The following is a 25,624-nucleotide window of genomic DNA, read 5'->3' as shown; positions in this document are numbered from 1 at the left end:
AGTGCACATCCGGGCTAGAATTTATATATTATGTATACTAAGAATGGGGTCTTTTTCTCTAAAATTGCTCAAAATATACAATTTTTTTTTTTAAATTTTGAGAGCGGAAGGGGCGGGTAAAAATTGTAATGGGCGTGTCGAATTCTGAAACGTAAGTTCACATTGGTGTAAAAATTTTATAATACTAACTCCACAGGTGTCCGTAATATTCAATTTTTTCAGATTATTGTGGGCGGTAGAGGTGTGGCCACGCCTACTTTTCTATGATACATTCCTTAGGAATATAGTAACATAATACCAAAAACTGCAGTAAAAAATCTCTTATGGTTTACTCGTAATATTAAATGCCAGCTAAAATGGAAAATGCCCCATAGTGCAATCGAGTGTGCTTGCCTGTGAGATACCCGATACCCATTCCGAATAAACGCAAAAATACTATTGGTATGTTATTAACATGGAGTACAAAATATATGGAATTATCAGCCAAAGCTACTGAGACCCGTTGTAAGTAGGCGTTTAACCTCTCACAAAAGAATTTTAAAAATAACTTATACATTTTTTATCTGATCGCAACCAAATTTATTTATTATTGTATGTATCAAAATCCTGCTTCAGTAATACCTTTCAACCCTATGGATAGCGGATATAAAAAACAATAAGACAATCTCACTACAACCATATTCTAAAAATATACCAAATTAATATACCACAATACTAAAAAGGCTATATTTGGTATATCGATATAGTACTACATTCAAAATAAACCATAGAAAAACCCTAAACCCTAAATTCGTCTCGCCTGTTAACGCTGATCAAAAATATATATAATTTAAAGGGTAGGAAATGTCCCTAGGTAGAGGGTATAAAAATGTTTCGATTTTATCTAAGGAATATAAACAAGTTTCTCTAACCCACTATGTTGAATTTGACCCGTTTTCGTGGCCAAAACTCATTTTTCGCAAGTATTAAAATTTCCGTTTTTTTAATGTTACCATGTTGAGAAATGATCAAATCGCGATATTGTATACATAAAATGTTAACTTAACTGTTGAATGTTAAAATAACACCTGCTAAAGTAAGCTGTTGCAAGCGGACACCACGTGCTGTGTTAAATGTTAAATTTGCGGTGCAACTTCAAATTGACATATCTCCCACAAAAAATCATTAAATAATAAAATTCAAAAGGAATATTACTTCTTCAGGTTATTACTATGTGTTGATACTAATATGTTGCGTGTTTTGTTCGTATTTTTCTAACAATTTGTATATTTAGCAAGTGTTGTCCCCTTGTCACTTTTCGAAAAAAAGTTGAACTTTCCAAAAGGTTTTAACTAAAATGTTCAAATTTGTTCAGTGAGTGATCATATACATGTTGTAGATTTGTCAATTCTGAATTCACTATATGTAAGCTCATTATGCGTTTTTTGCGGTTTTTTGCGTAATTTGAATTATTAGGGAGCAACATTTTGATCAGAATTGCCGAACTGCTAGAAGTGTGGCGTAAGCAAGAAACTTTTGCGACAAACAAAATGCCATATACACTTTCATAACTTGTTGATCTTGCTGCCCTATTAAGATTACTTGCGTTAAACCCTGAAAAAACCGTCACTTTTCGCAAAATAATAAACAAGCCCTTGGTCAAGCCTTTGCGATTTCTTTTTTCTTGAATAACTTCCATATTTTTTATCCGATCTGAACCAAATTTGCAGGACGCATTTGAAATAAGACATTCATCCTGTGTTCGATTTTTTTTTCAATTTCTGTGGGCGTTGACACGCCCACTTTTCTAAAATACCTTTCTATAGTAATAACTTGTTAATCTTGTTAATTTCAAAAATTTTAATTTTGGCCACAAAAACGGGTCAAATTCAACATAGTGTAACCCAAGCAGTATAGGAAATTTTACCACTTTTTCTGACCAAAAGTAAAATCTTAAACTTTTTTTGTGGTTTGCAACCAACCAACCATTATCTATTGAAATTAGAAAAATAATTTAATTAATAAAAAATGTCAAATTTCGTATAGTGCCGTGGACTACATGGCGTATGCGAAATACACTGAACTTGTGACGGTGACAAAAAAATGTAGCATACATTTAGGGGCATATTCATAGTCTCAAAATCTGCAGAACGTTAATCGACAACAATCGGGAATGAACAATTTCGTTGTTATTTTTCCCAACCAATTAAAACTTCAATTAAATTTATGTTTTTTTTTTGTTTTGTTTTGTTTCGTTTTTGTTTTTTATTTGAGTGTTTTCTTTTCATTGTTTTAAAATGTATTTCGCTTGTTCTTTTTTTTGTTTCTTTTCTTTACTGTGTATATTTATAAGTTTCATTTTCTTTTTCTTTTTAATAGTAGATATATATATATATATATATATATATATATATATATAATAATATAATAATAATATATATGTATATATATATAATGTATATTAAATTAATTAATAATAATGCGCATTTTTAGCTGTTTCTCGGCTGCATCCATTGAAAACTATTAAAATTGGAAAAATGTTCTCATCTGCTTAATTAATTTTGTTAATTTACCATCGTTTAAAATCATATATATGTAATGTATATAAATCTGATATTTGTTTTATTTGTATATGTATATAATTTAGTATTATGTTTTCAATGGTCAGTTTTGTTTATTGTTGTATGTTTGAATATATAAAATAAGCATTTCTTTTATGATTTTTATGTATTATTTTTGCATTTTCAATTCATGTATTTTTTGTATTATTTAATTAGTTTTTTTTTTCTCGTTACATTTGTTATTATGCATATTTAGTTATATGACTATATTATAATCTTTCGGGTTTGATGATAGTTGGTTGCTATTTTGAAATAAGAAGTGAGGGTTTGAATTTGATTTTGAATTTAATCTTTTTTCTTTGTTTAGCTTTGTTTGGCAGAGTTTTTTATTTTTACTTTTATTTTTTTTTAGATTTTAGTTATGTTCAAGAAGCTGTGAAATTTGAAAGCCCTTTTTGTTGCCGTGTAAAAGAGTAATAGCGAGAGAGATAGAGAGATAGATCAAGGGAGAAAGTGAAATGTGCAGACTGTATGGGAGGAAATTGCAAAGCTTTTTGGAGCGTGGAAAACGTAAAACAAATTGCGACGAATGTAAATACAGAATGTGTGGGTGGAGTGGAAAGTGGAAATGAAAAGTGAGTAATTCTCTACGTTATGCTTGACATTTACAGCGGTGTAAAAGATGCTTAATGCGCATATTTATTGTTAATATATATATAATTATATTTTCTCATTTTTTTCATTTTAACTTTCAACATGCATTTGCTTGTCATTGTGTATAAATATTGTTTAATTCATTTTTTTCTTTGCCTTTGTTTAGTTAAAAATAACACTTTGTTTAGCGTTTGCCTCACTTCTACACTTTTTTTTATTATTTTTGTTTTTTAAATTTTTTTGGTTTTCATCTCGTTTTACTGAATTTCATTTTGGTTTACTTTCGAATAAAACGCTAAAATATGCAATGTAAATAAGTATTGTATATAATATACACATACAGATGCATATACTTATATACATATCCATGTATGTATATATATATTTCTATTAATGTATGTATATTTTTTATTTTTATTTTTATCTTGTTTTTTTCTTGTATATAATAGTGATTTTTTCGCATGTTTCCATAGGCGTATATATGTATGTATAAATAACGTCGTTTCATTGTATATATATATATATGTAAGTATATATATATATATATTTATTTTTATTTTATTTTTTTTTTTTTTTGTTTTGATAAACTTTTGCGCGGTTTCTATATAACTTCATTTAGCAAGCTGTTATTTATCTTATATTGGTTTTTATGTTTAGCTTTATTATTAGTTTTTACAGTGCCCAAATGTACAAATAGCAAAGAACAATCGAAATAATATCTCTATCAATATATATGTATATATATATAAATATATATATGCATATAAGATCTATGTATATGTATATTTGTATTAAATAGATGGGGAGTTCCGGAATCATCGAGGAAGTGTTTTTTTTTTAGGAAAGAAGGAGGGGAAGTGGGGACTCAACTTTTTAATTGCATTTCCACATATTCGTTTTTTTGCTTTACAACAAACAATTCGTTAATATTTAAATAAATTCATAAATCCTATTCAGTTGACAATTGCTACAAAAAAACTGTATAAGTTATATACTATATATATGTATATATATATGTATAAATGTGAGTGTGTATGTTATGTATGTATGTATGTATGTATGAATACGATGCCTATACGCGTATCATATGCATAAAGTTCTACGTTTAACCATTATCATAAGTATTTAAAGTATGAGGTAATGCTTTATTTCGACTTAACTATGGAAAAACCCCAACGAACAGATCACAATCGAAATGATCTTCAACTGAAAATGAATATGCTCGATCTGTTGGTTGGTGCTCCAAATAAAATATATATGTATATATATTTATTAATATATATGTATGTATGTATATATGTATATATATATATATTGTATAATAGGCATACATAGTAAGTACATACACATACACATATGTTATACTACATATATGCGATCTGGGGCTGGTTTCAAGATGCAGTTGCTCCTTGGAAGCGACTGTTTGGCATCAGCCCCATCCATGTAAATAAGATCTACATACATTCTTTTCTTTATGTGAATATCTATACTATGTTAATATATACTCTATACACACAAACGTGTGTGTGTGTGTGTGTATATATATATGTGAATGTGTGTGTGAGTGTAGATATAGTAATCGTATTTCTATGGGTTTCTTTTTATGCTTACTCAATTTGCTTCTATTCAAATATGCACTAAATTATTTAAGGTTGACGTGGCTGCCCATGTAAATAAACGATATTTCAACTTCAACTGCTGCAATTGCTGCTGTGTGTGTGTGTGTATGTGTATGTGTGTTTGTGTATCCGTGTAAACTCACTTCAGAGAACAAGTCATCGACCAACTGTATGCTACTTAATTTCATATGCAATATGAAATTCTGATTAGGAAATATTAAAGTGTTTTTCTCGAATATCTATGCAGCATTTTTTCAAGTGTAGTGTGACGTTGCCTTGTAGAGAGCTTGTTTCTATTTCTTCTGTTTTATCGGCATTCTTTCAGTGTATAATCGATGTCTACTGTTTGTGAGTATGCTGCTCTTAACGAACCAAAGATTAGAAATTACATTAACACTCGCTTGCCTTCTCAACAAAGTCCCCTAGAGATATTAAGACTATGGCGTTATTATACTCGTATTGTATGTATATATGTACATATGTATGTGAGTGTAAATGGATGGAGCTCTAATCTCATAATTTGAATGTAAATATTATACAGTAAAAGTTGTAATGTGAAATTGAAATTTTAAAACAGACCTGTCAATGCCAATCTACATTAAAACTTAGTCCGAAAATGAAAGCTATAGATATGTTAAACTTACGTGATTTAATGTTAAATATCTAAGAAAAATTACTCATTAGGTGACTTTATATCGAACTTTGTTGTTAGGTAGTTTAAATGCCGTTCGGCAGATGGGTAAATTGGCAGCGTTTTGAATTCTGTTACAATCTTGCAATACTTTAAATGCATTTCCTTTTTTTGGAGAGAGAACTATAGAATGTTAAATTTGTTTCTAGATGTTCAGGTCTGTTCTTGACTTAAAATATTTAATCGATTGCTAAAATCATTGGAAATGTTGTCAACAACGTAGAAATAGGCATTTATAGTATTTATTTATACTAAGCGTACGTATACGAAATTCACGATGGCCCCCAAAAAGTATGCTATAGAAATTGAAGTTGCAATTTGAAGATTCGAAACGCTGACTAGACTATATCGTACAGCTGCTAATTCTGGAAAGTTGCTAAAGGAATTTGTAAAAAATATGCGATCGTTAGAGTCGTACTGTAATGTTAGGTATTAATGTATGTATTTGGTTTAGCTATGGCCTTGTTGTATTTATATATGTCAATGGTATGGAGGTACATATATATATATATATATATATATATGTATGTGTATATAAATATGCATGTATATGAATTGTACAAATATCTTGTGTATAATATTGAACAAGCGCTGTTACTCCTTATATTCCTCTTCTGGTTTTAATACTCTTATGTTTTTGTTTTTGGTTTTTTTCATGGAAAAAAGTCAACTATATATATATACATATATATGCATATATTTCTTGCTAGATCGCTATAAATATGTATGTATGTGCACATATGTATATACAGATACATATGTGTGTATATAGATACATATTATCCACTTTATTGCATATTTATTTAAAAACTGGTTTCGCTAAAGTTTTCAATGTCACTTTTCATATATGTATATAGTTATTACACATTTTTATTTTATTTTATACAGATTGCATCTTTGCTTATGTACGTTTTTTCAGCTATTATATCTTTTATTTGCTGTTTGTAAAAAAAAAATGTCTACTAAAAATGTACAATTTACGCGATTGCTTACAGAATTCACTAGGTTCCATTTTGTATATAGTATATAGTATATAGTATAGTGTGTAAGTATGTGTGTATGTATATAATTCGTCTGCATGCAATTATTGTTATTCTGTATATTATATTCTCTTCAATATCTATAATACATATATATATATGTATACATATGAATATTCGTATGTAAAATAACACAAAAAAAACGAGTTACAATATTTATATAAGAGTAACGCAAAATGCGCTTCGCGACTTCTGTCGAATTCGTATTCTTGTTAAAATATTTACAGGGTATGTCTAGTTCATCTCAACGTTAAATGCGTTAATTGAAGCAACGAGAGGCGGGAGACAGATCAGCATGTAACCGCTCTCTTTCTCCGCACTCCTGCATAGATCGGCGCGCATCAAGTTCGCCTAACTACATACATATACAATCATTATACATACATATGTACATATGTATGTATGTGTATAACATTTCGTTTATTTGTTACTTACAGAAAGTGGCAGTTTCTCATTTCAAATAGCTGTTCAATGCCAGTGAGATTCGCTTTCGCTTTCTTCTCCTTCTCTTTCTCTCTATCTCTTTTCTGCTGCCACCTGTGCAGTCTGCGATCTCAGTAAGCTTACTTATGGAATTCACCCAGGTGGCAACGCCGTGAGGTGAGTCGGATGTACAAATCATAAAGGGAAATGAAAGGATAATGATTCAACTGCAAATTATAAACAAAATAAAACAAACTTTTAAGTTTTTGTGTCTTGCGTTTTTTTGTTGCTTGCTTTCTTACTTTTTTTTTTGCTTTTTTTTAGTTGCATTTTGAAATAAATCCAAAAAACCATATTTATTCAAAACTGCATTTGTGTTGTTTTCATTGTATATAAAAAATTTTTTTTTCGTTTTCATTTTGTTTGTATATAAATAAAAAGAATTTAGCTTTTTTAAAAAATGTGTGTGTAATAAGTAAAGCATACTAATTAAAACTCAATCAAAAATAAACAATTACTAATTTTTTTCAATCTTTTCTTGCTCAACTTAACAATTCTAGCTGTGTGTAAATAGACATTAAAAAATATATTCATATATATATTTTCTTTAATGTAGCTACAAAAATGTACGTGTATAAACAAAAAAAAATTAATTACTTTCACTTTTGTTGCTAAGCGGTAAAATTATACAGAGTGCAGCGGATTCACAGGGTGAGCGGTGTGCACAGGGTGTCTGTGTAATTTTACCGTAACAAATTAGCTTCCTGCATTGTATATTAAAGTGTTTACAATAAATTACAAATAAAATTATATTTAAAAATATGTGTGTATATATAAATATATTGAATTTTTATCTGTTCCATTTAGTTCTGTTCGATTTGCAACATAATTAGAAATGTGTTTTCTTTCACGCTAAATATTTGTGTAAGTTTTAAAATACTCAAAAATAAATATCGAAATACATGGACAGATTAAAATTAAAAATCCATTAATTACATAGCAGTCACAATTTGGATGCTACCCTCAATAAATTTCAAAATAGGATGCATTCAAAGTTGTAAATTGTTTTACGTACATTTTAAATAAATTTAATTCCCAAATCTTAGACAAATATTTAGCGCACAAAAAATTTCATTTACACATTTTCCACAATTTAAAAGAGATATACATAAATATAAACCACACAAAATGTTACTTTTTTTGCTCGTTTTGTTTGCAGTTGTGGTTGTTGTTTCGATTAAAGTTGATCGGTGAGTGTTTTGGGCTTAAATAAAAATTGGAAAATCCTAAAAATTTCTTAACTACATTTTCAATTTAAATTAATATATGTATGTATGTAAATATATAAAAAAATATTTGCTTAAACTATATTAAGGTATGATGATAAATTGAAGAAGAAAAAAACGGCCAAATTAGTGGGTTGACATAATTTTGACAAAAGGTTTAGAGCAAGATCGAAAACTACAATACGAAAAAAAAAATAGATGATAATTATATAGAGATATAGTATATATAGAAGGTATATATAGCTATATATGCATATAAGTAAGTGTATAACTATTTGATAAGTAGATGTCTAAAATAACGTTAGTTTAACTGAACACATTTTGAAGTGAGTTTTGTTGTGGGTGTGTATGAAGGTATGTGTGTAATGGTGTTGTGTTGTGATTGTTGTTGTTGGCAGAAATCTCAGTCTAAAAATGCACACACATAAAGATGTTGTTGTTGTGAAGTTAAGATAAAATATGCATAGAAATAATTGCAATTATAAACTATGAATTAAACTTATATATTTGTATGCATGTTAATAGAGAATGAGATAACCTATAACATGAACTTGATGCGGTGGTGTCTGTGTATGTGTGTGTATTTGTTTGTTTCTGATTCGTATGTGGGAAATCGCAGTACTCAGAGATGGCGTCAGCGCAGAGCTAGAGCTAGATCTAAAGCTGCCACAGCAGTAGTGGCACACAAATGCCTAGCGATAGCAGCAGCAACAACAACAACAGCAGCAATAGCAGCAGTCGTATATGTTGCTGCTGCCAGCACTGTCGTTGAATGCTACAATTATGACGACGACTAAAATGTGATTGCTGCAGTTGCAATTGCAAATGCAGCAAAGCGGATGCCTCTGCTCTAAACGATGACGGCTCGACAGCATCCACAAACAGTTGCTGCTGCTTCGGTTGGTTGCGATGCAGTTGGAACATGAGATGCGCTAGACGCAATGCAGCCGCTGGTAGCACCACCGATACGTTGTTAAAGCTGCTGATGGTAGTGGCTCAGCGGCTGCAGTTGATGGTACGCCGCATGTGGATGCACATGAGCATGCGCATGTTGATGTTGATGTTGATGTTGATGTTGATGCTGATGAGGATGCTGATGCTGATGTGAATGCTGATGCGTTCGATGCGCATGAGTATGCGGATGAGCTGGCGGCGGAAGAGGATGCGTATGCGCATGCGTATGTTGTGTAGTCAGGGGTCGCGCCACTGGCTGATGATGATAGTAGGCAGGCAGCGTCTGATAGCCACCAGTTGATACAGCTGCTGGCAGCGCTTGCAATTGTTGTTGCTGTTGCTGCTGTGCTGCTGGTGTTGTTGTTGCCGGTAGCTGTGGAGGTGGCAACACAGCGCGCTGCTGCACCTTTGCCTGCTGATGTTGCAACTGTTGGTGTTGCTGCTGCTGTTGAACGTGCTGCTGCTGCTGTTGATGCTGCTGTTGCTGTTGGTGTTGCTGCTGTTGTAAGTGCTGCTGCTGATGTTGCTGCTGCTGCTGTTGATGCTGGTGTTGCTGCTGCTGTTGATGATCTGCCGCATGACTAGGACGACACAAACGCTCATAGACTTGAGCAGCGCGTGGCGCAACCACCGATGTGGCTGCGGCTGCTGCAGCTGCTGTAGTTGTTGCTGCTGCCGCTGCCGCCACAGCAGACGCTGCCGCAACAGCAGCGGCAACTGCTGCACTGCTCGTTGGTGTCTCCAGCAAATGATGATGACGATGGTGATGATGGTGATGATGATGATGAGCTTGCGTCTGTACCGTTGTTGTTGTTGTTGTTGTCGATGCCGCGATTGACTGCTCGTTGTTGGTATTGCTGTTGCTATTGCTATTGTTGCCGATGCTGATGCCATTGCTACTATTGCCAATGTTGCTATTACTGTTGCTATTACTGATGTTGTTGCCACTGCCACTGCCACTGCCACTGCCGTTGGTCGTAGACGTTGACGTTGCTGCCGCAACTCCAGCTGCTGCTGCAAGCGATGTTTTGGACTGTGACATTGGTGTTGCAGCTGCCGCCGCATCGCTGCTGCTGCTGCTACTGGCAACGGGCGCAACTCCGGCAGCAATGGATGTTGTTGCTGCCGCGGCTGCTGCTGCAGCGGCGGCGGCAGCTGCTGCCGACGATGCTGTCATCAGATTGCAAGAGTCAAGTCTTTGTCATTTAGAATTTGTTTGCAGCGCCGCGTTAATCTGTGTCCAGAGTTCCTTCTTGCACGACTTTGAGCTGCAATAAAACAAATTTTAATCATGCTGTCACACATCAAGTACTCTTTTACATTGCAGACTACATAAGGGTAAAAACTTCGGACTACAAAGATTATTTAAGTTATTCGAATTTGCATGTTTCATTTACAAGTTTAATTACATCAAATTTATGGAAAGTTTTGATTTGGAATTGCATTTTATACGAGGTCGCTTCGTACATCGGTTGATAGCATAAACAATATTCAAAACTAATATATAAAAGCAGTTGCTTTCTTGTTGTTCAATACTGAATGCTTTTACCAAAGGCTGCAATGTAAAGTATGCTATAATTGTGGACATTAACTGACCGCTTGATCGACTGCAACCAATCCTTGAACTGTGCACTGCCCTCGGGGGTGATGTGGAAGGCGGCGCGCGCGGCAAACACAATGCTGACAAACTCCTCGTAGTCCCCCTGAGTCAGATGGTACAACTTCTGGTGTATGCACTGGATGTACCTATAAATCAAAATAGACATCATTAATGCAGGAATCGAGGAACAACATCTGTCTGCTTACATTTGTTGACACTTTTGGACGAGTGGCATTAAAGCCGAGCGCAGATGTTGCATGACCAGCTGATGATTGTTGCGGCCCAGATAGTGCGCCGATTCGATGGCCACATCGTGCAGCACAAACGGACTGACAATGGAGTTGACTGCACAAATGCAGAACTGATGCAGATACTGATTGCCCAGCTTTTTGCTAATCCTCAGCAGCCATTTGACATCCTCGCCATAGGGCGGATGGCGTGCGTACTTTGCCTGCGGCCGATCATCGTGGACGCGTCGCGCCAACGTCTCCATGGCCAGCATGCCCACATTGTAGGCCACCAGCAGATAACGCATTTGTGTCGGTCTAAAATACAAACATAAACAGTGCGTTAAGATTAACTCAAATAATAGATAACGAATTAGTACTCACGAGAATTGATGTTGCGGTTGCCGCTGGCGCACTGGCGGCTGCGATGGCGGCGGCTGCTGTTGCTGCGGCGGCGGCGGTGGCGCCTGTTGCTGCATGAACGGGTACACTGCATGCTGCGGCGGATGCTGTGCCGGATGCTGGCCAGGATGCTGACGCAATGGCACACCCACTCCACCGGGTGGCCCATTGGGCGGTGGTGGCGGCGGTGGACCGTAGTAGGCCGGCGCCATGGGTCCCATGGGCGGTCCGGGCGGACCCTGCTGCAGTGATTGATACGCTTGTGGCGGCAGAGACTGGAATGCGCCTGGCGGTGGTGCCTGGAACGCTGGCGGTGGCTGATGTCCAGGCGGCGCTGCATGCACCACACTGGGTGGAGCCAGTTGTTGTTGTTGCTGCTGCTGCTGTTGCTGCTGCTGTTGTTGTTGCTGCTGTTGCTGCTGCTGCTGCTGAGACGCTTGCTGCGGCTGCCCATGCTGGCCATGGCTAGGCTGCCCATTAGGCGGCGGTGGCGGCTGCTGTTGTTGTGCATAGCCCGTGTACAGCGTTTGCGGTGGCGGTGGCAGACCAGCTGAGATGTACATCTGCATCTGTCCGGGCGGATAGCTGAGATTGTGATGGTGTGCATAGATGCTCTGGCAGAACGTGTACGGACCGTATGGCGCCAGTCCAATGGGCGCCAACGTCGCCACGCCCGGCTGGAAGGGCTGCGGCGCCGAACTGACCACCGGAGGTCCTGGCAGAGGTCCTGCGCCTCCAGCTGCCGCGGCCGCTGCATTCATCAGCTGTTGCTGCTGCTGCTGCTGTTGTTGTTGTTGCTGCTGTTGTTGCTGCTGCTGCTGCTGCTGCTGCTGTTGTTGCTGCTGCTGCTGCAGCTCGTGGGACTCGATGAGTGCACTCAGGCTAACCGCCGAATGCTCCAGCTGCTCGTCATGCTGCTCATAGTCAGCGACACTATTGTTGGGCGCATTGCGCGTGTACAACTCATACCAGTAGCGTGCCACCTGGAACAGCACCTCGGGATAGACGCCGCCACCCTTGGCCGCCGTTTCGACTGTGAGACAAGCACGCTCCAACATCAGATCGCTTTGCTCCTTGCACTGCAGTATGGCGCGCTGTATCTCGTTGGGATTGAGTGCGGCCGCATGTGGCAGCACGGAGAGCGCCAATTCGGCAGCCGGATACACCATGTTGCTGTCCCAGCCACGTGAGGCACGATCAGCCATGCCCGCTGCTTCGGGCGGCGTCAGGTGCGCCTCCCATGTGTCAATCAGGAAGCTAATGGCCGGCGCACCAATCTCCATTGCCTGTCCCAGGATCCAAGAGACGTGCGACGAGTAGGTGCGCGATAGCCAATTGGGACTGACGCAATTGTGCAGTCCCAGGGCATAGAGACCCAGCTGAAAGGCGCACATGTGGAGCGCCCGGTGCGGGCCATGATGATTCTGACTGGTGCTCGCCTGTGTGAAGAGCGATGTGGAGCTGTTGCCGCCGGCCTTATTGAGCACATTCTTGGCCAGCTCAAACATGAAATGGGCGCTCGCCTCGGACGGTTGATTGGGTATCGAGGGATACGCACGCTTGCCCTTGTAGCGACTCTCCTTGCTGCGACTGCTGTTTGTTGGATTGTTGCCGTTGCCATTGCCGCCGCTGCCAGTGTTGTTGCCGCTGGCATTGTTGCTGTTGCCACCGCTGTTGGATGTGCCGCCAACAGCAGGGGCACCCGATGATCCGACTGCTGCACCCCCAGTGGCACCACCAACTGCTCCGACTGCTGCTGCTGCTCCAGGATTATTACTGCCGCTATTGTTCTGGCAAGGCACAAGGCCCGTTGGAGCCTGGGCATTATTGCTGCTGCACGACTGATTGCTGCTGCTGGCCATGCTCAGCGCACACATGCTCAGCTCCAGCTCGGCGCTGGTCGAGCTGTGCGGCCGACTGTTGCCGCCCACGCTGCCATAGTCATTGGGGAGCAGCTCGCAGAGATTGAACGGTGCACTGCCGCCCACTCCGCTGCCACCAGCTCCACCTGCACCACTCGAGCCAGCTCCTCCATATTCGTGATCGTCGCGTCGCAGCGATTGCTGGCTGCTGGGCGTACGCACTGGCGGATGACTGGAATAGTAGGCGGGCAACAGTGGCGCCTTTAGCAGCGTGTGTATCTCACGATCCAGCAGCTTCTCCATAATCTTGGCTATCTTACGCGGCTCATCCTTGTAGTGGGAGAGCAGTGTGAGCGCCAATTCGCCCCGCTGTCGTCGCGTTCCCTCGCACAGCAGCGGATGCTCGGCCTCGGAGACATTCGCCTTCAGTCCCAGCGCCGCCACAGCCGCCTCGAAGCCCATGTTCTCCTCGCTGAGCTGCTTAAAGACGGCGGGATTGGAGCGCCGTGTCATGCCCGCCAACTCGGCGGCCGCATTTGAGGGGAACTTTGCCGACGCGGTCGTAACGAGTGCATCGAAGATGAACGTCGCCAGATTGATCGGCAGCAATGCCTCGCCGCGCGTCTTGAACGTGCCACTGCGCAATTGCTCGGCGCGTTCGCGTATCACCTGCAACTCAGCAACACCCAACGGCAAGCGCTTGAGCAGCGCCAAGATGTCCGCCTCCTGGTTTGCAAGCTTCACCTCCAGCGGCTTGGTGCTGGCGGGCGGTCGGGGCATTTCGAGGGCAAACAAACAGATGCGAAAGCCGATGTGATAATGCTCCGAGTTCTCCGACAGCACGGTGCAGAGGAAGGCGCACTTGGAGAGCGTCGAGGATGCCACCACGGTTAACTGATGCGAGATGGGATTCACATTCTGCTTTTTCCCCTTCCGCTTCGGCGCTGGCGGCAACTCCATCAGCAGGTTGGGCGGATTCGCGAGCATCTGTTCGGCGAGACGCACGGCCAGAATGCACGCTTCTCGACCGTGGCCATGCGCATGCAATCCCTCCGCCCGGGCGAGCAGTATGTCCCAGGCATCCTCTGAGGGACGCACATTCGAAAAGATGTGCGGCTTCTCGTTGGCGAGGGCGACGCCGCGAGCGGCCAGACTGCTGCTGCTGCAGGGCAGCTCAACGGCAGGCAGAGCGTAGGTTGATGCAGCAGCTCCAGCTGTTGCTGCTGCTCCCGCTGTTGCTCCTCCGGTTGCCGCTGCTGTTGTTGCTCCTCCGGTTGCTGTCGTTGCTGATGTTGTTGCTCCAACTGCTGCTGCTGCTGCTGATGTTGGCGCTGCCTTCGCTGCCAGCGCCGCTCGCGCTGCTGCCGATGTACTTGCCACTGGCGTCAACTCGCCAGCAGCTGCAGCTACGGCCGCATTAACATCAGCTGCCGCCACCTGTGCCACAAACTCATCGCTGCTGCTGCTAAACGATTCATCCTTAGACAGACGACGCGACACCTGTAGCTGCTGCTGTTGTTGCTGCTGCTGCTGTTGTTGTTGTTGCTGTTGCTGCTGTGCTACTGCTGCAGCTGCAGCCGCCACAGACTTGAGCATGTACGATGTGGAGCTGTTGCTGCTGCCGGAGGCGGTCGATGCAGACGACGATGCCGATGACGCAGACGATGTATCCGATGTGGAGCTCGTCTGCTGTCGATAGTCTGGTGTCCCAGGCACAGGCAACGGCACAGCTGAAACTGCGACTCCAACGCCAGCTTCATCTGGACTGCTTGTGACTGCGTCTTTGCTCTGCTGTGAGACGGCATCGAAGCTGCTCTGTGAATCGGATTCCGTTAACGATTTCTGTCCCACCACTTTCGGTGTGCGGTCGGTGCAATAGTTGTGACTGCTGCTGTTGTCACCACCGAAATCATCATTCTCACAGAATCCCTCGCTGCTGGCACTCGACCGATTGCCATCACCGCCACCGCCGCCGCCGACGCCAGTTGCTGTTGATGCTCCTGGCGCTGAGGCAACACCTCCGCCACCAACTCCAGCTGTCGCTGCATTTGCCTTGGCATTGGCCACGCCAGCAACATTGGCCAACTGTTGCTGCTGCTGCTGCTGTGTCGGCTGACTATTGGCGGCCAGCGTAATGGCATCTCGATCAACGCCCATGCCACAGGCGGCATTGACGCGCGCTAGCATCAGCACAGCGTTTATGGACGGCGGCTCAGAGGGGGAGCCAAACAATTCGGCGCCACTCGCATCGAAGCGTTCCCGATAGCCACTGCGCTCGGGTCGCTGCTTAAAGGCGCTCGCATGCAGCCCATGATCGTTGGACGCACTGAAGTAATTGTAGTGCTTGTTGTTGCTCATCAGCGCCTGTGTGGCATTCAGTTGACTCGCTCCGGCGCCGGTGCCCGGTTCTCCTTTGACATCGGTGTGCTTGAAGCAGGTGAAGGGCGAATAGTAAATGGGATTGGTATCATGCGTATGCGTCACACCCGCTATGGGATAATCCTCCCAGTCCAGATAGCATGCCTCAATCGCTGGCTTAAAGCCAATGAAGAGCTCCGTCTCGGAACGTGAGTTCTGTTGATGCTTGTTCGAATACGATGGCGGCATCATGCGACTCTTGACCACACGATCCAAGATCTTCAAATGCCAGGCCGTAAACTGGGCATGCAACATGTCACGCTCATCGGGTGCGAGGCCCGGATTGAGAGCAGCCAGACGCCAGAGGGCGACAATCTCATCGCACAGCGAACTGCACGCATGCTGCAACGCTGTCGAATTCGAATGGGTATTGGAGTGTTTGCCACCGCTGTGACCGTGCGAGCCCATCATGAGGGCCAGCTTCGTTTGGAACCACCAGATGAGCATCTGATCGCAGGCCATGCACTCCTCGGTGATGATCTCAAGCAAGCGCACGGCATTGCGATCACAGCGTCTGTACATTTCGCGCACTATCGACAACAGATTCCACATGCCCTCCGGCTCCCGGCCACGCAACGGACGCAATAAAGAAGTCCATTCGGCAGCCGCCGGTGGCGCTGAATTGGTCAGATAGTTGACATCACTAAACACAATTGGCGCGGGCAGAATGAATTTGATGAGTATGCGCTTGATGTTGTTGTGCAGCGTCTTTTCGTCCAGATACCAGCTGGTCTGATCGTTGATCGATGCCCCAGCTGTTGGATCCGGTGCACCGCAGACCGTGTTGATGGCCGTCGGCTGTGCGCTGAGCAGCTCATCGAGCAGCCTCTGTGCCGTTGGTAATATCTGCTGTGGCAATTCACTGATCAGATACTGGGCAAACTTTTGCAGCTGATCGCGCTGTAGACGCGTCAATGATTCCGAGACTGGAGCACGCAAGCAAACCTCCAAAGGCTACACATAGAACAGAGAGAGAGGGTGCATGAGTTAGGTAGTGTGTGTGTGTGTGAGAGAGAGAGAGAGAGAGAGTAATACTTACACAATGTATACGATGCAGGCAGACGGCAACCACATGGGAGCACCAGTAAGCGGAGGAGGTACAGGTGCAGTTGCACGACGAGATCCGACGGCGATCGAAGGTGACGGCAACATTGAAAAAGGTGCGCGGCGTTTGGCTCACAACACTCGCAGACAGATGAAAACCTGCACCCAGCAAGGAAAGAGTTTCGTCATCATCATTGTTCTCTCGACACAAAAAGGACTTGGCTACTTACCAATCTGCAGCGGATCCTTTACGGCACGCCAGCGAAACAATTGATCGCCTCGATTGAATTCATCAGCCGAACTGTTGGCCAAACAGGAGTACAGTCGTATGTCCTCCTCGTTGTCCGGAAAGCTCCAGAATGCAATCCGCAATTGCAGTTGCTCTGGCACCGGTGGATAAACATGCTCGACCAGCTCGAAGGGGATGTATGAGGCCACGCATCTTGCCGCAAGCTCGGCAAGCGACGAGACTTCTACAACATAAGAAAAGAATGCACATTAGTTGTAGATAAATTAGCATAAGTCTCAAATTTCTTGAATTTGATTTAAATGAATCATTTGACTTAATAGAAACTTGAAAAATCAATATATAATCATTACCATATTATTTTTTTTTTATATAGCTTAAAATGATCACCGTTCCTCCTTAAAATTTTATTATAAATGAAAACTATTTTTAAAGATTATAATCTCGGTTTAAACAAATATGCTGCTTGGCTTTCCGTTTGTCGGTCTATCCTCAAAAACAATTAATTCTCAATACCTTCAAAGCTTTCAGATTTTAAATATAATTTTCAGCTTATTGTTAATTAGCAAAGCACCAACATTTAGCAATTAATTTCATCAATAGCCAGTAAACTGAAAAGGTTCTTTTTAGTTTATATGATTTTAATATACAGTGGACATGAATGTTATAGAAAATAGTTGGGTCATTTTGGACTGTCTGGGAATTGTTATTAACTAAAGTTCTTAATACATTGTTTGACATATTTATACTTAGTTACTTTCAGCTGGTTGAAATAAGCCTTGATACTGCTTTTCGTTATTTTTTGGTTTTTTAATAATTTTATATAGTTAACAAAAAGTTAAAGAATAAAAGAAGAAGTATCTTTTATGTTAAAATAGCAAACTAATATCCTGCGCTTAAATAAATTCAATATCTCTTTTAGTTTGGCCAGTATACTGATTCAAAATTGTCGGTTGGTGGTGGTTTAAATAAGCTGTGATCCACTGTATTTAAGTATTTCACAAGTATGGTTAAATTTATACAGTAATATCAGATTTTGTACTTAATGTGATATATTATTTTTATATAATACTGTATAAAGAAGATATTTAGTAAATAAAAAAAGGAAAGTACATATGTATATGTACATATTAAAATGGAAATCTTATATTCCACATCATTGCATCGATATGTCATCCTATCACTTAAATGTAATCGTTTATCCACTGTGCAATTTACTTTTACACGCACACATACATATACAGGCACAAAGCCACGTAAATTTGGCCAACACATGCACAGATCAAATGCTCGGGCAATGACCAAATAAAACGAAGGGCAGCGTCTGCTTGCGGAGGTCAACGTCGTTCTAGTTGTTGTTGCTGTTGCTACTTAAAAAAGCTCAATTCGATGTTTGTTGCATGTTGTCTTAATACGTGTATATACATATTGTATTGTGTATACAATGCAGCGCAATTGACTTGTAGATAAACAAAATTCTACAAATTGTCATGCAAATAAACAAATGGACAAAACAGCCAATACATCGAAAGAAAAAAAAACAATAATAACAGCATAAATACATATGTACATGGAAGCACAAACGCACACATATGCATGCATACTCACATACATTCAAACATATAAAGGTCGTGCCCGTTTGCTTTAGAGCGGGGCACAAAACAAAGCAGCAGAAACAATGAAAGACTGGAGAGTTTTGTTTTTGTTGTGTTCTCCCCCTACTTCTTCTTCTTCTGTTTCGTACGCTCCTTCTTCAGCTGCTTTGAACAAGAAAAACTGAGACAGCATTAACAACATCGTTGTGTGCCCACCCGACAAAATAGCAAAGTTCAAGTTCGCCCACGCAGATGTACATATGGATGCACACATATATTTCATATTGTATTTTACATTTCTATTAAATAGAAAACCTGTTTTCGCTTTCACTATCGTTAAGTCGGTTTGCTTGCTTGCTAATGTCATACTACATTTTTCGTTCACACTATCGATATCGATTTCGTAAGTCTTTGTCGGTTGGCGCACACACACGCACACGCACATACACACACACAAACACGCATGCACAGACTCAGACAGATAGACAAGTTGTAGTATGACCACTGCGCATCGTTTGTTTGTTTTCGTTCATGCGCTTTTTTCGTTCGTTCGTTCGTTTCGTTCATTCGTTCGTTCATCGTTGTTGGGCTGTCGCTTAATTTCAGACACTCTGGCACCATTTTATTCAAAGTCATTTTCCGCAAGCGTCAAGAGTTATTATTATTCATGCATGCCTATTCCTGCTTTATGTATGTACTATATGTACATGTACATACATATATGCGTGCATAAGTATGTGCATATGTAACTTGGTTGTTGGTAGCAACAACAATTAAACGCATTCGTGTCTCTCTCGGTCGCTCATTTACTCTGTTGCAAATCGAGTGGCGCAATGTCATTGTTTCGACAACTGCTGTTGCCAGTTGCCAGTGTTGCCCCTTTTCACTCGAATTGCTACATTTCAATGTGTGGCCAGAGGACAATTCAGGTTATTGAAACAAAGAACAAACTGCAAAAAGAGGTCAAAACTTTACAAAAAGTACACACAATGTGTGTGCAAGTGTGCCTGTGTGTGTGTTTATCGCGGAAGTGCATGAAAAGCGATATGTATGTATGTAGGCACACAAACTGCACAAATACAAATAAACACAATTTTGTTATGCGTCAACGAAAACTTTGAACAGCGCCACAATACTAATTAGATAACATGTGGCAACGCCACACACACACACACACACACACACACATAGAACACAGAGGTGCACTCAATACCTAGCGATAGTTCTCATCATTGGTCCTCCGAAAAAACAATTGAGTACAAGTCACGACCTTGTCAAAGCAGGTGCTGAGACCAATACCTGGCTGTATTACATTTATGCACACTTACTCAACTCTGTCTGCAAACACTCAAACAGACATGCATACATATGTACATACATACATACATATGTATATATCTGAGCATTATCCTTGAAAAGGTTCCTTGACACAAACGTCAGCGACAGTAAATTGCAAAAAGGCAACGTGTAAAGACAGCAGAAGTTTTGTGGTTACAAGCATTATGTTTGTTTTTTCTTTTCGTTCTTTTTCGTTTTCTTTTTTTCATGCCAAGACGGCAGTTAACTTCAGACTTACATATGTATGTACACATTATATGTATGAATCTATATACACATGTGCCTTACATAAATGTGAGTGCAAGTGCTTACAACGTTAAAATGCAGCTGGCAATGCTTGCTCACCTAGTAAAATGCCAGTTCCCCCCAATTACAAAACAAAATAAGCAAGCAAGCTATAGTTGAGTGCGGAACACCAATTTTTTAGGTAGTACCAGAACATTTAGTGTGACCAAAGCACTAAGAACGGAGAATATTTACTCCTGATCTTTATAGAATGGTTTCTTGAATAATTTTCAACTTTATTTTATTCATGTGATCATATATCATAGTTCACTTGCATTGTAAAATAATTAAATGTACTAAAAATATAATCTCTACATACAAATTTCCATGCCTGATGGCCGAGAATTTTTGAAATAAACAAATAAATTATATATTAATTATCGTTTTAAATGATTTTAAGGCAATTGAGATAAAAAAAATGTTTATTGTCACTATTAAGTAGATTTTATTGATTCCAAAATGTTACTAAATTAATCTAAATTCAAATTAACACTTTTTTTTTGTTTGTTTTGCTTATCTTAGAAACGTTTCTGCACATATGTAAATATATCCAAATACTCCAACTGTTGGACATAATTGACATAAATAGTATATAGTACATAGTATATAAATCTCTACATACATATATCGTTGTATCGAGACATTATGCAGATGATTATGTATTTTTATACATTTCCGATTGATAATCATTTATAATACCCTTCTACCCGGGTATAAAAACAACCAGAACCCGATTGTGTTTTATTCGTAGACAATATACAAGTTTTCTTCCAGTCCCGTCATGTGTAGACACAAGATGCGAAAAGACTTTCTCACTTCGTTTTGCCGTATATGCGGAACTGATTATCTACAAGACTCGTCGAGTATAAATTCTTGCCAAAGGGAAATTTAAATTTCCCTCGGCTGCGCTGGCAGAATTTGTACTCGACGTTTCTTGTAGAAAATATGCGGTGCAGCTCTTGCCGAAAATCTGTGCTTAGATTCTAGTGCGTAGTTCGGAATATGCAAAATAAAAATACGCTCAAAAATATATGCAGTAAATAAAATGTTTATTATACTTGAAATTAAATTTATTAAAACTAATACAATGAGTACTTAAATTTATATATAATATTATCTAAACAGTTTTACTTATAACTAAATAATATAATAGCTAAAAGAAAAAATTAATTTATTTCGCCGTTTTCAATATTCTTCGCCCTGAACAATGCCTTGTAGTTTCTATTTTTATCATCCAACGTAGCTCTTTTGTGGTCCTCAAAACTGTAAATATAAATACAAATACAAATATATTTTTTAATTTAAATCAGATTAGAATAGTAGTTTAATAATATTAACAACTTACCTCTTATTGTTTTATAAAAGACGCGCAGGAAAAAATCAACTTTCTTGTACAACACTCACAAAACAAATGACAAATGATACACAAAATTGCACATGTTCGAGAAAAGTAGGCGTTAGGGAAATTACGTGTTGCGCTAAGAGGGCGCGTACACCAGACTCAATGCAAGAAGCATTCTACAAGACGAGTCATCTAACGATCTACAGAAAATTCTTGCAGTCTCCGTCTTGGCATGACACGAAACACAATTGGGAACACAAACACAAATACAAAACAAAGAGCAATGGCAGCGCAGTCGCAACTCCACTGAGATTACATGCTGATAATACTGCGGCGGCGCACAGGACGCGAACAGACCAAAAACAATGAGAAATGCATACATACGTATTCATATACATACATACATATCTACACAAAACAGGGCCAAAATAAAAAGAAAATAATACCAGAATAGAGGGAAAAGGGGAAAGAAACGCAAGGTAACGGACAAAGACAAAAAATGTAACCCATAAAGTCGTGATTTTGACTTTAGCGATAAGCAGAGGACGCTGGCAGCAGCAGCCAGCAACTGCTGTCGAACTGTCTGCCTCATGTATGTATAAATACATATGTACATATATATACATACATACGTACGTATATATATGCAATGCTAGTAATTTTGCAGCATATAATAGGCGTGCGCGGTGTTGCCGTATCGTTGAAACGGACCAAATCTGCACTGATCAGTTGTTGGTCACTATCCTTAAAAAGTTTTCATGAATTGATTCTTATTCACCTCATATGCAATGTTTCAGGAAATATGGAAAATACAATTTAACAAGTCTATAATGATTTCAATTGCTTTAGTTTTTAAAGTTGACTATTTAAGTGTTTAGAATTAAGCTAGATTTGCTCTAAGCAAATTTCAATTATAGAATGCAATTAAGGAAACTAGTAGCAGGATTAGTCTACTCACCGTAATATCGCCCACATTGGACACCAGTCGCAAGTGACCCACCTGCGCTGGTCATTCCATTGTTGCCATTGCCACCAGATGCTCCACCACATGCATTTGTGCCGAATGTGGAGCCGCTACCGCCATTACTGCTGTTGCTCTGTGTGGCACCTGAGATGGACGCGATTCCTCCACCATTCACTGCACCAGACGCCGCCAAGCCAGTGCCATTGGTTGGCTTCTTCCAGCCACGCCAATTGTTGCACAATGATTCCGCCTCGGAACTCCAGCTGCATAGTGAATCCTCTTCAAAGCGTATCGAATCATCAAAACTGAAACGGTCCATTTCCTCAGGATTCCACTCATTGCCACCGCCGCCGCCAGCAGCATTTGCATCGGCGCCCGCGCCTGCAGCATTAGCAGCAGCAGCTCCGCCACCAGCGGTGGCAGCTGCATTATTATTGTTATTGTTGCGACCTGCGGCGGCTACAGCAGCAGCGGCGCCAGCTGCGCCGCCAGCAGAGGCATCAGCTCTGTTATTGTTGTTGTTGTTGCTGCCGTTGCGATTCGCCAGGTTGAAGCTGGGGGTGGAGCGCGCGGGTTGTGAGCTTTTTAAGCAGTCTTCGCGTGAGCTTCGACTGTTCCTCTAGCTCGATGAAGAGCTTTCAAGCAGTCTTCTCGAGAGCTTTTGCCTTTCTCCTTTTATCTTTGATGATTGGACTTCTTCGATGTGCGACGCGCTTGTCTTGTTTTCTTAGTTTTTGGTTTTTAGAAAAGGGTTGTCGTTCTTGTTCTTGTTGTTGCTCTGGATGGATATTTGTTTTGTGTGACTCTCTGCTTCTTCCGCTAGTTGTTGTTGATATTATTGTTTTGTTTTGCTTGCTTTTTGTTTTTACGTGAAGTGCAATTTTTAATTTCGTCGCTCAAGTTTTTCGTGTAAAAGGCGAAATGTTGAGCGGTTTTTTATTTGTTGTTTCTAGTTGTTCTATTTGTTTGTTTGTTACTTTTCAATATTCCAGTTGTCAAGTGCTATTTAATGCTTTCATTTAATTTTAATACCTATTTATTTACAATAATGTAATATATACAATATGCATGTGACAGTTTGCCGCGCAGTTATTCATTTTGTGTTTCTTCTGCGCCCAGGACAAATTTGTAGCTTGATTTCATAAAAAACCCCCCAAAATAGAAAAAACAAACTTTTTTTGAGCACTTTGCAGTTTGTGTCACGCCGTGACACGATTAATTTTTGTTTTCTTTTTGTTGTTGACACTTGCACTCAACACGAAGGCTTTTCGATGACCGCTGACCGTGCGAGCAATTTGTTATTGGAGGGGCCGGGGGGATGAACCACAAGAGAGTGGAAATATTTAAAAAGTGACAACAACCAATTCTTTAATTGCAAAAACCAAGAGATGAGAGCAGACAAAACGAACTGAACGCGTTGCGCGTTGTTGTTGCGACTGTGTCTATTGTTTATTGTCGTCGTTGTTGTGTTTCATGCTATTTTTCACGGCTATGTGAATTTGTACCCCCCACAGCAGCAGCGGCAGCGCAGCAGCAGCGAAGAGTGAGAAAGTCACAGCAGAGGCGCAAACGTCGCTGGGGGAGCAGTAATTGTGACTGTGTGCGTGTATGTCTGTCGCTTAGTGTATGTGTGACTGTGACTGCCAAAATAGAGAACGCCAAAATGGCCAATTGTTGTTGGTCACACAGTTTTATGTATGTATGTATGTGCAAGCATACACGACTACGTGCAGACATACACATACATATATATGTATATGTACGCGTATGTATATGTGGCGATGTTGCTGTTTTAACTGCAGCAGGACCAGCTGCTCTGTTGTTGCTGCTGCCGCCGACGTCGCCGTTGACTGCGCTATGCTGTGTGCCCGCGTCCCTTTCAGCAGCAACCTTTAATTATTTTTCACTTTTATGCTCATCTTCGTTCGCTCCTTTTTTATCCTGCCTTCTGCCTTGTCGCGAAACCTGCGCGCGAGCTCGCTCTTTCTTTATCGCACTCGTACACTCACTCTGGCCTGTTTAGACAGACAGAAACACACACGCAAACGCAAACACACACGCACACATGAATATATACACTAATGCACCGCTCCCGCACACACAACACACACACATATACACAAAAGACGGCAACAACAGCAACAGCACAACATCAATATATTGATATACATATATCAATGCCTGTATGTGTGCGCAAATGTATTGGTCGTATGTATGGTTGTGTGTGTTCGTGTGCACGAAATGCGTTAAAGAAAACGTTGAAAAAAACCTTTTTGTTTGCCCGTTTCGAATTAATTTTACTTTTTCACACCACTTATGCACTCCAATTTGTTAGTTGATAATCAATGCAAAATTTAGTTATGATTTTGGGTTGCATATGCTGCATTTTTACACAGTTTTCATGATTTTTTGAACGGGACTTTGTTTTTATCCATCACAAAAATCGCGTTCGCGTTCGTACTAGTGATCAGCGTGACCGCATCTTGAAGTTTAAAATACACCGTTTTATTATCAAAAATATACTTCATATACTAGTTTCGCAAATGGATGTATGTACCAAGCTTGGCTACACTATTTCAAATGTTAAGACTATTTTTTTAAATATTAAGACAAAACGGCGCCAATTTTTAAATATATATTGCTGGAAACAAACTTCCAATAGTATAAGTATTTTTGTTAATGTAAAACATATTGGATAGCTTTTCAATGATGCTATTATTATTATACTCACTGAAAGAACGAGCTTCTACGTCAAAATTACCTATGTCAGCTGCCAGCATTTTTAAACAATCATCTGTGTTTACATCTTTGCAAGTCCATACAAAGCTGAGTGGTACGAAACTCTTATAATTGGTGCCATGACAACAGCAATGCTGGATACCTTGACCTAATTGTTATTGTTTTCTTTCGTTTTGAATGGATTTCTGTTTGATTATTAATAAACAATTATATGATAAATTGTGTGTAGACATGTTTATTTATTCTATTTAATTTAATACTCTATTATAACTTATATATTGCAAGGATCTAACAATTGTGTATTTAAAGTTAAATATCAATACAATTGCATGGAAGAAGCTTAAAGCTATTATA

At 40.2% G+C, this 25,624-nt stretch overlaps 2 protein-coding genes across 4 annotated transcripts; both read right to left on the bottom strand.

Moving 5' to 3' along the window:
- Positions 1-6,663: 6,663 nt before the first annotated feature.
- Positions 6,664-10,448, bottom strand: LOC132797376 (putative cyclin-dependent serine/threonine-protein kinase DDB_G0272797/DDB_G0274007). The gene is made up of 2 exons (XM_060809109.1): positions 10,372-10,448; positions 6,664-10,266 (listed from the first exon to the last, which is right to left on the bottom strand). The coding sequence occupies exons 1-2, from the start codon at positions 10,382-10,384 to the stop codon at positions 9,227-9,229; spliced, it is 1,053 nt and encodes a 350-aa protein (XP_060665092.1). The 5' UTR covers positions 10,385-10,448; the 3' UTR covers positions 6,664-9,226.
- On the bottom strand, positions 10,377-25,007 carry LOC132797375 (zinc finger SWIM domain-containing protein 8 homolog). 3 transcript variants are annotated; one of them, XM_060809106.1, is made up of 8 exons: positions 24,801-25,007; positions 22,526-23,563; positions 16,991-17,233; positions 16,756-16,919; positions 11,419-16,670; positions 11,014-11,352; positions 10,804-10,953; positions 10,377-10,475 (listed from the first exon to the last, which is right to left on the bottom strand). In XM_060809106.1, the coding sequence occupies exons 2-8, from the start codon at positions 22,848-22,850 to the stop codon at positions 10,409-10,411; spliced, it is 6,540 nt and encodes a 2,179-aa protein (XP_060665089.1). In that variant the 5' UTR covers positions 22,851-23,563; positions 24,801-25,007; the 3' UTR covers positions 10,377-10,408. The 3 variants fall into 3 exon arrangements, with proteins under 3 accessions (XP_060665089.1, XP_060665091.1, XP_060665090.1); XM_060809108.1 differs by having other exon boundaries at positions 22,526-23,543; XM_060809107.1 differs by having other exon boundaries at positions 22,526-23,533.
- Positions 25,008-25,624: the final 617 nt, after the last annotated feature.

The sequence above is a fragment of the Drosophila nasuta genome, chromosome X (assembly GCF_023558535.2).
Source record: "Drosophila nasuta strain 15112-1781.00 chromosome X, ASM2355853v1, whole genome shotgun sequence".
NCBI lineage: Eukaryota > Metazoa > Arthropoda > Insecta > Diptera > Drosophilidae > Drosophila > Drosophila nasuta.
The sequence above is the reverse complement of the archived record's forward strand: the minus strand, read 5'-3'. Positions and strand labels throughout refer to the sequence as shown.

Bases quoted from the DNA above. Each gene is read 5' to 3' on its own strand.
- LOC132797375 (XM_060809106.1), bottom strand. From the start codon at position 22,850: ATGGACCGTTTCAGTTTTGATGATTCGATACGCTTTGAAGAGGATTCA. The intron at 16,920-16,990 runs GTAAGTAGCCAA...TGCTGGGTGCAG, and splicing joins AAAGGATCCGCTGCAGATTG to GTTTTCATCTGTCTGCGAGT. The intron at 10,476-10,803 runs GTCAGTTAATGT...GTTTTATTGCAG, and splicing joins TGGTTGCAGTCGATCAAGCG to CTCAAAGTCGTGCAAGAAGG.